The sequence below is a fragment of the Phaenicophaeus curvirostris genome, chromosome 28, assembly GCF_032191515.1.
Source record: "Phaenicophaeus curvirostris isolate KB17595 chromosome 28, BPBGC_Pcur_1.0, whole genome shotgun sequence".
Taxonomy (NCBI): domain Eukaryota; kingdom Metazoa; phylum Chordata; class Aves; order Cuculiformes; family Cuculidae; genus Phaenicophaeus; species Phaenicophaeus curvirostris.
The window spans coordinates 3,284,167-3,297,143 of NC_091419.1; the positions used below are offsets into that span (position 1 = coordinate 3,284,167).

Here is a 12,977-nt window from a genome sequence, read left to right on the forward strand (position 1 = left end):
GCAGATGCGAAAGGATGCCAGAGCCCTGAAGCACTGCTGGCATGCTTCATTGAGTAGGAGACTATTAGAGAGACTGTTTTTCTTAAAAGGCTATGAGGTTTTATAGTCTACAACAGCCATGTAAAAACATGCAGAGAATTCATGAGTTTATAGCCACATCAGTTTCTGGATGGTTTCTGATTAGAAAGAGATCCTAATTTCACATGAAAAAAAGAAACAGTAGAAGTAGCAGCCAGCCTGATATCATCCATGCTTCAGGCTGCGCAGGGCAGCTTCTTTGTGCTCATACGGACAATTCTTCCTATTTCAACAAGCCTTGAGGTTTGCACTAGAACTCACTTCTAGCTTGAGCTTTTAGCCAGAACCAGAAGGGCACACCCTTCTCCAGAACCTACAGACAGCCTTGCTGGGTCTGTATCGCCCGCAGTCTTTCAAACAGGAGGACAGGAAGATGCCTTATGACAGAGACGCTCTGCGAGCCCCTTCCACTGGACAAAACCTTCTTATCATTAAGGTTGGGAAAATCCTCTAAGCTCATCCAGTCCAGCCGTCAGCCCAACACCACCATCCCTACTAAACCATTTCCCAAATTGCCACATCTGCAGACTATTTGAACCCCTCCAGGGATGGAGACTCCACCACCGCCCTGGGCAGCCTCTGCCAGGGTTTCACCACTCTTTCAGTAAAGATATTTTCCCTGCTATCCAGTCTAAACCTCCCCTGGCACAACTTGAGGCCATTTCCTCTTCTCCTATCACTTGTTACTCAAGAGAAGAGACCAGCACCCACCTCTCTCCAATCTCCTTTTTGGGAGTTGCAGAGCGCAATGAGGTCTCCTTTCAGCCTCCTCTTCTCCAGACTAAATGGCCTCAGGTCCCTCAGCTGCTCCTCGTAAGATTTGTGTTTTCTCATGCCAGGATCCCTCCCCATCAACCTCCTCAAGAGAAGTAATACCGATGAGCTACAACTGGCTTCTTCGGAAGGTTCCTCCCTTTCATGCAGTAAATGGGAAACTAAGAAAAGATTTGGCCTACAGCAGAAAGCTACCTTAGCATGGGCATCTGGGGAAGCAAAAAAAATGGGAAAGAGATTTTGGGGCACTGTTGTCAAGGCCCTGAGACTCATCCTTAAAAAGAAATTCCTTATTTCTCATTTCTCCAACGTTTCCCTAAAGAAGTCTGTACTTGAGCTTTTTCTGAGCAACTTAATGCATTTGCTTAGAACAAACGAATCCACATGACTCCCCACAGCCGAGTCTCCTCCTTCCTGCCAAACACTGAATTTTGCTACCTTTGCACAGAGGAAGATATTTAAGAAGTACTTGTTTTTCTCCCTCAAGGGAGGCCACCATTCTACTAAAGGCTTAAGCAACGATTAAACAGCCATCACCACTGCAAGTAGAGGATAAATGTCACTGAGAAGAAAAAGGTGTTGCTCAATAACTTACCTTAGCAACCTGGCAGCCTGGTGAACCCACAGCTCCTGAGCAGCAGCTGTAATGAGTTTCCCATCCACCCGGCACTGGAAGAGCAAGACAGTAGAAAGAAGAGAAAAGTCCTGTTAACAAGAGCTCTCACATTCAAAGATAGCCTGGACGATCAACCATGATCACAGAATCATGGAATGCTCTGAGTTGGAAGGGACCTCAAAGCACATCCAGTTCCACCCCCTGCCACGGGGAGGGACACCTCCCACTGCATCAGGTGCTCCAAGCCCCATCCAGCCTGGCCTTGAACGCCTCCAGGGATGGGGCAGCCACCACTGCTCTGGGCAACCTGGGCCAGGGCCTCCCCACCCTCACTGTGAAGAATTTCTTCCTGATGTCTAATCTAAATCTTCCCCCTTCCAACTTAAAGACATTTCCCCTCATCCTATCCCTTCACTCCCTGACCCCTCCCCAATTTTCCTGGAGCCCCTTTCAGTACTGGAAGCTGCTCTAAGGTCTCCTCAGAGTCTTCTCTTCTCCAGACTGAACAAACAAAGGAGGAAAATAAAGTACGATCTGCATGCCACAATCTGAAGAGTTTAAATCTCTCGTGCTCAGCCAGACAAACTCCAGAAGCCACCTGGGTGCTCTGATGGAAAACCAGAGCAGAGCTCAAACAAGGTTAGTGTCTTGCTGCAACTGAAGTCAACCCAGACCAGGAAACACTCCCGGGCAGTGACAGACATCTGGTGCTCCCCAGTCAGCCTCCCAAACAGACTGATTGTTTCAAAAGGCACTAGAAGCTTTCTTTTTTTAATTTAACTTTTTTTTGAACTGAAGCTGAACAATCTCTGCTCCAGCCCCACATTTTTGGGACCTATGGCTACTCCCAGCAGCTCTTTGCAAGGCAATTGCAGCAGCAGCAGGACCATTCAGTGACAGAACTGGGAACTTCACAACCTGCAAGCATGATGAGCCCCAAAAATGTTCCACAGCAACTCAATCCCCAGGCAGAGTCAGTGTTCGGGGCTTGAGCACAGCTGGCATGCGACTGAACCCTCCAATACCTCTCTGCTTGCGCAGCCTTCCCCAGTGATGGACACATTCCTCTTTGCGAACGCAGTTTCCAGAAGCTGAGACCATGTACTCGGTGCCACAGCGACAACAAATCCTGCAGGACGCTTGAAGAGAAGGAAGAAGCAAAAGTCAGGTCAACTAGAAATCCTTCCCCTCTTAAACACAGCCAAAGCACAAGTAAATGGGAATCCCTCAAGCTCTAAGCACCAAGGAAACAACCTTTATGGGTAAAAAGGATCCCAAGTGTTGTTTCAAACCCCCAGAAAGACACAGCAACCCCCCCGGTAGCATTTGCTTCCCTCAAACGCTTCCCAGAGGCAAACATCAGACTCCTTAGTGTTTTTGATGTCCAACATCAGCTCTGACACAATTCACAGCAACATTCGCTGCATTGTTTCTCCATCCACAGCAAATTATGTTGTAGTCTAACATGGTTATTTTAAGAAGCAAGCCATCAGAGCTAATGAAGTCTGGTTTCCAGGGGATCTGTGCCTTGTCACTTCCAAACGACACTCGAGGTCTTCCTGAGCAGAGCTATTCTGTAAGGATTCTCCAGTATCTGAGAACAGGAACGCTTACAGTCCAGCCCAGCACATTGAAGGGGCAGTTATGGACTTTTCCCTCCTGTTGTTTGTGCTTGTACTGCCCACAACTCACCAAAGGGATGCAAAAATGCACAATAAAGGAGTTGACTGTCACACTTCTGATGTCCATGCAACTCCCCAAGTTCTAGCGTGAGCATTTAAGCTGCTAACACATCCCCAGCTCCACATAACCCCAGTCTAAACCACTTTTGCCTACTGACCACGGTCACAGCACTAACACACTAGCGATAGCTTTAGCCAAATAATAACAAATTCTAAGACCCTGCAACACCTACAGGAAACTACAGAACAAGAACATGGTCTCGGAGTCATATAAAGGAGCTGGCTGGAGAAAAGGGCTCAAACAAATGCAGTTCTTGACAGTGTTAATGCAAGAGAGATTTCGTACAGGTTGCTTCAGCAACCACAGGACAAATGTAGACACAAGGTGTTAACATGGATGAGCACTTAGCACACTTCAGAGAGGTCTCTCCAAAGAGCGGCTCAGAGGAGTGTGGCACTGCAGCCTGCTCTAAGCAGCGTAGGAAGAGTAAAGCCTGCTACAGGAGGCTGGAAAATTCACACAGAGGAGGAGCCCACCATGAGGAAACCTGAGGGATTGTTTTGCACCGTTGCAAAAAGGGCATTTGGGAACTATTTGGCCCAGCGCTGTCAAGGATCAAGCAGAGAACTGTGCAATCCAAAGGAGCAAGGTGTGACCCTCTGCAAAACCTTCCTGGCCTGACATCATGGAATGGTTTGGGTTGGAAGGGAACTCAAAGCCCACCCAGTTCCACCCTCTGCCATGGGCAGGGACACCTCCTTCTGGATCAGGGGCTCCAAGCCCCATCCAACCTGGCCTCAACACCTCCAGGGATGGGGCAGCCACCACTGCTCTGGGCAACCTGGGCCAGGGCCTCCCCACCCTCACAGTAGAATATTTCTTCCCAAGATCTCATCTCAATCTCTCCTCTTTCAGCTGAAAGCTGTTCCCCTTCATCCTATCCCTGCATCCCTTGATCAAAAGCCCCTTCCCAGCTTTCCTGGAGCCCCTTTCAGTGCTGGAAGCTGCTCTAAGGTCTCCCCACAGCCTTCCCTTCTCCAGACTGAACAATCCCAACTGTCTCAGCCTGGCCCTGTACAGGAGGTGCTCCAGCCCTCGGATCATCTCCATGGCCCCAAACACCACAAACTATACGCCTTGTGCCAAAAGTAACATTCTCATGGCACACAAGCTGAAGAAACTCATCCTCTACAATGGCAGCAGAGTTCTGCAGCCACACTCTTCTCCTCTGTGACCAGTTGGTCAGTAGACACAGAGGTCACAGCCAAGGAGACCCACCACAACAGGAGCCAAGTGCTGAGCTAAGCCATACTGAGACCAAGAACGCCTTTCTGCAAAAAGACCAGCTGGAAGCAGGACAGGCACCTCCAGTTGTAACGTATCTAGCAAACCTTGCAGGATGGAAGAGCCAGCAGAGCTTACAGTCAAGTGTTTTCTTCTCCTCTGCAGTGAAGAGGACAGCGCGACCGGGCTTCTCCGGGTGAGGCATTGGGTAACCGTTTTCCTTGAGCTGCTCCTCAGTCATCAGATACTCCTTTAGGCGCCGGTACAAGGCAGCTCCTGCACACAAAGGCAATGCTGAAGTCGGATCGCTTATGCAGGGGCTATTTCTCTTACCACTTTTTGCTTTACCAGGCCTCCTGGCAGGGATTCTCACTGTTCTGAACTTGCTCCCACTGCCTTTGTTCAGGGTTGACAGGGAAAGAGGTACCAGGGCACCTAAAAAATCTGATCACTGGCACACAAGTTGATTTTTAACCTCTTCAAAAACCAGCATTAACTCTGGAAACAGAATTCCTCCAAAAGGGCCCATATTCAGCCTTTGTTGTTACCAACGTGAGACTTCTCCCACTTTCATGTTGCAAAAGCAGTAACTGATAACTGGTACCAGCCCAAAGGATGTCCCTCAAAGGCCACCCAGAGCTACCTAAAAATTCATTACACAATGCTTTCTTCCTGCTGTTGATTTCAAGGCACTCATTTCATTTCAAAGAATAATTATAACTTCTCCCTCTCTGCTCAATATCTCTCCTTTCACTGCAACGTTAAACCCTTCCAATATCGTTCAACCCTTTGATGTTGCTTAGCTGAGCTACAGAGGGCCTTTTAAGCTTCCTCCAGGTCAATTCCTTCTGCTTTGTGGCCTCCCTATCTCTTCTCTGATCTCCTCAACAATTTCCCTACATCTCTTGGCAACCAAAATACCCATAACCGATTTGGGCCAATGTGGATAACGCTTGTGGCACAATCCTTTGGCTACGATACGACCTTACTATGACATTTGTAACTGCAAAAGCGAGGCCTACAGAGCAGACAGAGATATCTGTGAGTTTGCTTTTTAATCTGAGAGGCACGTTGTAAAGCACAGCTTCAGGGCAAGAAAGTTCAAGTAAAATCCAGACAGAAACAAAAGCCCCAAAGTCAGCAATATCCTAAACACAAGACGAGGCTCTAAACAGTTAGTGATGCTCCATCAAAGCAACATGGGCTACATGAGTGAACTTGTGGAGCGAAGTGGGGAAGAAATCATGAAATCATAGAATCGTTTGGTTGGAAAAGACCTTTGAGATCATTGAGTCCAACCATACCCGTCCACTACCAAACCAGATCCCTGAGCAGCTCATAGGCCTGTCTTTTAAACACCTCCAGGGATGGGGACTCAACCTTCTCAATGCCCGAGAACCCATTTAGGGGAGAAATTCTTTCTAATATCCAATCTAAACCTCCCCTGGTGCATCTTGAGGCTATTTTCTCTCATCCTAACCCTTCTTACTTGTGAGAAGAGACCAACGCCCACCTCGCCCCAACCTCTTTTCAGGTAGTTGCAGACAGTGATGAGGTCTCCCCCCAGCCTCCTTTTCTCCAGGCTAAACAACCCCAGCTCCCTCAGTTGCCTCTCAAAAGACTTGTTTTCCAGCCCCTTCACCAGCTCTGTTTCTCTTCTCTGGACAAGCTCCAGCACCTCCATGCCCTTCTTGCAGTGAGGGGCTCAAAACTGAACACAGGATTTGAAGTGCTGCCTCACTGATGCCAAGTACAGGGGCACAATCAACTCCCTGGTCCTGCTGGCCACGCTATTTGACACAGACCAAGATGCCGGTGGCCTTCTTGGCCACCTGGGCCACTGCTGGCTCACATCTGCCCTCTGTCAATCAACACCCCAAGGTCCTTTCCTGCCAGGCAGCTTTCCATTTACTCTGCCCCAAGCCTGGTGCGCTGCGTGGCATTGTGGTGCCCCAAGTTCAGGACTCAACTTGGCCTTGTTGAACCTCATCTCATTAAGGAAGGTGCTGATTAGAATGGCAAGCCGTTCACCAAGCGAATCTGCCTCTCCCTGCTGCAGTTAGGTGATAACTCATCACACCAGCCCACAATAAATCCCAGCACTATATGCATCAGCGGGATCCTGCTCTCCCCAGTCACTACGTTAACACCTCCAGCTATAATTCACAGCTTACGGCCTCGCAGGAGCAGGGTCTTACCTGTTAAATCTTCTGCTCTCAAGCTCCCTGAGCGGTTTAGTGTAAAGCTTGTCTTAGCAGCAAGCTTCCCTCCCAGCACAGCTTCATGGGACACCACTTTCTTGTTACTCATCTCTGCAGAGGGAAGAGAGAAGAAGCAGAACAGGACAGACATCAGATACCCAGCTGAGTTACAGAATCATAGAATGGTTTGGGTTGGAACGGAACTTAAAGCCCACCCAGTTCCAACCCCTGCCACAGGCAGGGACACCTCTCACTGGATGAGGTTGCTCCAAGCCCCATCCAACCTGGCCTTCAGCACGTCCAGGGATGGGGCAGCCACAGCTTCTCTGGGCAACCTGGGCCAGGGCCTCCTCACCACCACAACGATTTCTTCCTAAAGTCTAATCTAAATCTTCCCCCTTGCAATTTAAAGCCATTCACCCTTGTCCCATCACTACACGCTCTTGTAAAATGCCTCTCCCCAGCTTTCTTGTAAGCCCTCAGACCTAGAGCGTGGGTCACTACACAGCAGCAAAAGCAGGACTGCATTTATCTTCCTAAATTCCTGCTCTGCTCACGACGCTGGCACAAGTGAGGTGCTGGCCCAGCACTACAGGGAGCTTTCTCTTCACACCGTCAGCCCACAGCAACCTTTTTTAAAGCCGGCAAGCAGGTGGAGTACTAGTAGCTCTACCTGCTTACTCTGCACAGCAAGCTTTCCTCCTGAGCAAAGCAAGAGAGGACTCAACCACTCGACCCAGCCACGTGCTTGACAATGGGATCGCCCACCGAGCGGCAGCTTTGTTGTCAGGTCCCCGCAGACCAGACTCCCCCAGCGAATCTTTCAACTTCTTTTAGAAAGGAGCTTCAGAACTCTAGAATATGCTCAGCACATCAGCTAATGGCAGAGAGGTGCTTTTTACTAATCATTAACTGGCAGCCCTCTCCTGAAGGCCAGCCTCCCAAGTTCAGCTGCTCTGACTAATGGCCATGAAGGTAATGAAGACAGAGGGGAGAAAAGGGAAGAGACCGGGGGAAAAAAAAATTCACAAGAACAGCACAAATTGATTGTTTAATGTACCCTCTTGAGAGCCAATAATGAAATGTCTTAACCCTCTTCGTTTCTCTCTTGAAGCTTAATGTGTGTAACAGATTTCTGCGGTGATGGACGAGTCTATCACTTTGAAGGCATCATGTGAAAGTTACTCCATTAGCGGGGCTTTTCATTTTAAAGAACTTGTGCTAAAAAAAAAAAATCCATGTGGCATTATCTCCATTTAGGTTCAGACAGCCAACAAAGCATTGCAGGACTCGCCTCTTGAAGGCCCATTAAAGCTTGCCAGGCTATAAAAAGCTAACTGGAGTTGTTTGCCTTTCAGCATAATGCTTCTGAGAAATGGGTCTGTCTTTTCAACCAGTTCCTCTCTGTGACTTCTAATCCAAGCAGGGCTCCACTTATTAAACCACAAACGTGGTACGTACTGTTCGTACTGGACGGGGAATTGGGCACAAGGCTTCGGAGCTTCTTTAAGGTGTTCACTGCCACGTTCAGGTAGATGTTGCGACTGGTGCTACGTTCATAAGCCACCTTCTCTTCTGACAGAGCCTGCAAACAAGAAAATTCATTACTATATGCTCAGTTTCCACTATTCAGGGAATCATAGAATCGTAACATCATTCTATGATTCTTAGAATGGTTTTCATTGGGAGGGACCTCAAAGCCCATCCAGTTCCACCCCCTGTCATGGGCAGGGACAACTCCCACTGGATCAGGGGCTCCAAGCCCCATCCAACCTGGCCTTGAACACCTCCAGGGATGGGGCAGCCACCACTGCTCTGGGCAACCTGGGCCAGGGCCTCCCCACCCTCACAGCAAAACATTTCTCCCTAAGATCTCATCTCAATCTCCCCTCTTGCAGCTGAAAACTGTTACCCCTTGTCCTATCCCTGCCCTCCCTGATCAAGAGCCCCTCCCCAGCTTTCCTGGACCCCCTTTCAGCACTGGAAGCTGCTCTAAGGTCTCCCCGCAGCCTTCTCTTCTCTAGGCTGAACAACCCCAACTCTCTCAGCCTGTCCTTGATGGGAGGTGCTCCAGCCCTCGGATCATCTATTGCTTTTGGAAAAAAATTAAATGTTTGGCTCTTAAAATACAGAATCGAAGCATGATAGCAAAAAATCGCCTGTCAAGGAATTGAGTAATGAAGTGGAACATGGCACAAATACATAACGGTTGTGGGGCTGGCTTAGGTGAGCAAGAGAAAAACTAATTGTATGTGAAACAGTGCTGGAAGAAGCATTTTCATGTGAAACCTTCCCTGACAGAGTAATAATGCAGCTCTGGAACTGCCCGGGAAAGGCTGTTTTCCCTACTTTTGTGGTAGTGCCAGATCTTAACTGGTTAGAAAAAGAAGTTTGGCTAGTGGTCGCTCCTTGGATGCAACAAACACGTTCCTTCTAGGGAGCTGTGAAGGTGAAATCCCACCAAAGAAATCCTTGTGGCATCAGTTTTGGTTATAAAGCAAATCACACAATGGCCCATATTTACCCAACTAACATTAGTGGCCAAAGTTTTCCAATAAATAGCACGACTTTCTCAACTTTGCTTTTGGAAATCCTGCTGTACTATTTGCTAATGCTAGAATCATAGAATTTTTAAGCTTGGAAAAGATATCTAAGCTCATCCAGCCCAACAATCAGCCCAACACCACCATCCCTACTGAACCATGTCCCAAAGTGCCACATCTGCACATTTTCTGAACCCCTCCAGGGATGGAGACTCCACCACTGTCCTGGGCAGCCTCTGCCAGGGCTTCACCGCTCTTCCAGTAAAGAATTTTTTTCCCAATATCCAACCTAAACCTCCCCTGAGGCCATTTCATCTTGTCCTACCACTTGTTAGAAGGCTCCTTACAAATCTTTCAGTCCATCAGCAGCAATTTTACCAACTATACTCATCTCAAACACTGCTGAACTCCAAGATTGCAGGAGGCATGTGCTGCTGTATGAGAGCAAAGGGCCCTTTTGGCCAGCTTCACCATAACACACTCTCCCCTAAGTCACTTTTCTGTGGTTATTAAATGTGTGCTTTCTGTATGCATGGAAAGATGAGATTTCCTACCAAAAACTCCCATGCAATTACATTTTCTGTTGTCCAACCTGGAACTACACAACACCTGTTAGAACAGTACATGGATAGGAAAGTTTTCTGCATTTGCTGCCACTTGAGGTCTCAGCCACGTTACTCCCTGTTGCAGAGTTTATTCCCAAGAAGCAAGCACCAGTACAGACCTTGTCAAACGCTTCCTGGGAGGAGGAGCAGAACTTCAGGCACTCATCAATGAAGAGATTGAGATATCTTTGACGAATGTTTGTTGGGACTTTAGCACCAAATTCTGTGGGAATAACAGGCCTCTGTAAGCTGGTGCTCTAGAGATGAGACAGAGAGAGAAAGAGGCTATTGAGGGTTTCAGAGTGAGACTCTCGCATATACTCCGTGTTATTAATAGTGGCGTGACTTCCTTTCTGAAAATCTGCCCAAAGCTAAACATTGCTTTTGGTACTAAAAATGCCACTTGAAGCTTTTGTGTCACCCTCAGTATTTGAACTAGTCCAAAACCCCAACCACGTCTCATTACACAACTCACCCAGCAGCCAAGGCCTCCCGGTGGCATTAGTCACAACCCTGCATTTACACGTAAAGCATTCCCGACCACGGAAATGATGACATTTACATTACGAGACTCAAGATCAGCACAGTACCAAGCACCGCGCATCGAACTGGAGACAAACACATGACCCCAGCACTGCGCGGAACAGACAAGGTTTTCTTTTCAGTACTCTGGCTGCGAAGAGAGAACAGGAGACTTCGTTCTGCCAGGCTGGCAGCCAGCTAAAGCATCTCACGTTGTGGGAATCCTCTAACTTTACTGCATAGGGGTTTTTCTTCCTTCTGTAACACAAATCATGATGGTCCTAAAAGGATTTTCCCCTTAAATGCAACAAAAACTGCATGTTGGACCCAGTTCAACCCTACCTAGGAAACCTACAGTTTTAGTTTAACACCAAATCACAGCATTTGCCTCTTTATCAGAGAAGAAACTCTACATTCACCTCTAAAGCATCCAACTGTTTTGTCAGTCTTTCTCTATCCCACCCAAGAGATAGCCATAAATCAAACAACTGCTGCAACACATCATAAAAACAGCTCTACCGAAAATATGGGCACGTTCAAAGGGGAGCAACCAGTCCTGTCTCAATGGAAAAAGCGCTCATTTTCCTCAGGAGACTTCCATTTTGATGCCCTGCTCAAGGGAATTTGGTCCTTTTCATTGCACATATATATATTTTCTCAACCTCTGATGTGATACTCCTTAAGAACCTCTGTAAAACTGGTAAATATTTGATCCTTCCAGTTATTTTGTTTATTTTTAATCAGCTTCAAGTTCTACGTTACTATGGTGGCTTTTTGGGTGGAGAAGGAAGAAAACGACTTTTCATTCCTCCAGAAATAATCAAGAGTATGCTATGACTTATCATGACACCAGATATCAATAAAAATATCACAGAACCACAAAATGGTCCACAAAGGCTGGGCAGGGGGAAGAAGAAAGAGAGGGGGGCGGAGAGACAGGGGGGAGCGGAGAGAGTTGCTGTGGGACACTACCCCAAACCAACTTCGTTAGTACAGCCCAGGCTGGCCATTAATCCAGCCTTTTGAACATGAGAGGCTCACAGTCCCTGACACCAACAGCCACACGCCCAGGTAGCCAGCACAACAGAAGGCTCAAACCAAAGACAAGCGATCAATATTCAAAGAGATCAGAGCAGCACTTAAGTATTTCTATCTTTATAAGCTCCTACCCCTCAAGTGTTTAATTTTTTATACAATGCTATCGAGGGAAACCACAGGAAGAACCAAACCCATTTAATCAACCTAATCAAAACACCGCTCTTCAGAGAGCATAAAGTTTGGAGCAGCGCGGTTAAACACAACACCCTCAATGGGGAATGACTGGAGAGGTCCCCAGTTTCTCTTACCTGTAAGGAGGGGACATGCGCTATCCGTTTCTGCACAACGGTGCTGGTGGTCTTTGAAGCCATCCCAGCTAAGGTGCAGGCCTTCAGAGACACGGTGGGTGCTTCAGAGTCATTGGAAGGTGGGACACTCTTGCCAGGAACAGACATCTTGCTACTCGCGAGGCCTGCAAGAAACAGAAAACATACTGAGGTAGAAATCCTACCACTGAGCTCCAAGTTCCCAGAGTGAACTTACTATGAAAGGTCCATGCTGTAAACTGATTTTTTTCAAATGGAAGTCTTCAAACGGATAAAAATCGGGTGATTTTGCCACCTTCCAGGCAACGATGAAGGAACCTTCTGCCAGAAAACTCGCCTTGTTTCTGTTTGGTTTGGGGGAACTGAGTCAGCAGTTTAAAAAGTTAACCCTGTCAGCTACAATGCACTAAGTGCCCATCACGTCAGCTCTGAGTCCTTCCAACCACATAGGTACACCAATTAGCAGTAATTAGCACTTCCCTCCTGTTTGTGCCACCTCTGAAGGGTTGAAGCAACAAGGGAGTGAGAAGGAAACAGAGTCCAAGGAAGAAATGGTAAACGAACAGGCTGAAGTGAGGGAAGCAGAGTGAGACAGACAGGGGAGCGAGGTGATACTCGAGTCTGTTGCCTTTCAGACCAGGACGGAGTTTCTCATGGAAAAGCCCTTCCAATGGCCACTCTCAGCAAATATTTAAGTCATGGCCAACGCTACACAACTCCTCATAGCTTCACGTCTGCTACGGAGAAGCTTAAAGAGAAGGCAGCATCTTTTAACAGAGGGAAGGACAGGACGGCGCTGACAAACAACGCCACTGGCTTACTTTGCTTGGCTGCTGCGGAAAAGGCTGCATTTGGCACGTGTGCAATCCTCTTCTTCTCTCCCGGCAAAGAAAGAGAGGCCTTTTGAACGGCCACAGCCAGCTGTGCCGCCTGCTGCTGAGCCAGCTGGATCCTCTGGTAACAAACCTCCTGGGCGGTGGGCGGGCGGTACGGCCGCACTACGGGCTTGCTCGGGACCTCTGCCTGCACAGAAACAAAAGGTTTTAGAGCCAGCAGACTCACCTGCTCAATCCCCACCTTCTCGCTTCCACTCACCCAAAGAAGGTCCCTCGTCCTCAACTCCCCTCTGTTAGCAAATACAGAGTTTTGAGGGAAGATGCCAACCAGCATCCAGAACAAAATATTTGTCACTCATCAAAACCCAGGACATTAATGATTCACCCTCTGACAAGGCCTCCCAGCACTCTGGCACATTCCTAAATTGGTAGGTGGCATCTGAACTGCTTATTTAATGACATGATGTGCCC

At 47.9% G+C, this 12,977-nt stretch overlaps 1 protein-coding gene across 3 annotated transcripts in view; it reads right to left on the reverse strand.

Annotated features, from left to right (window-relative positions):
* The window catches only part of REXO1 (RNA exonuclease 1 homolog), a 45,628-nt gene that overhangs the window by 10,149 nt on the left and 22,502 nt on the right, over positions 1-12,977 (reverse strand). For all 3 annotated transcript variants that reach the window (XR_011339215.1, XM_069877986.1, XM_069877987.1), the window contains exons 4-11: positions 12,492-12,693; positions 11,653-11,816; positions 9,904-10,041; positions 8,098-8,221; positions 6,634-6,747; positions 4,574-4,711; positions 2,494-2,607; positions 1,448-1,521 (exon numbers count right to left, since the gene is read on the reverse strand). Coding sequence is in view for 2 of the 3 variants with exons in the window: in XM_069877986.1 (XP_069734087.1) it covers positions 1,448-1,521; positions 2,494-2,607; positions 4,574-4,711; positions 6,634-6,747; positions 8,098-8,221; positions 9,904-10,041; positions 11,653-11,816; positions 12,492-12,693 (1,068 nt within the window). In the remaining variant the exon portion in view is untranslated. The remainder of the gene's footprint in view (positions 1-1,447; positions 1,522-2,493; positions 2,608-4,573; positions 4,712-6,633; positions 6,748-8,097; positions 8,222-9,903; positions 10,042-11,652; positions 11,817-12,491; positions 12,694-12,977) is intronic.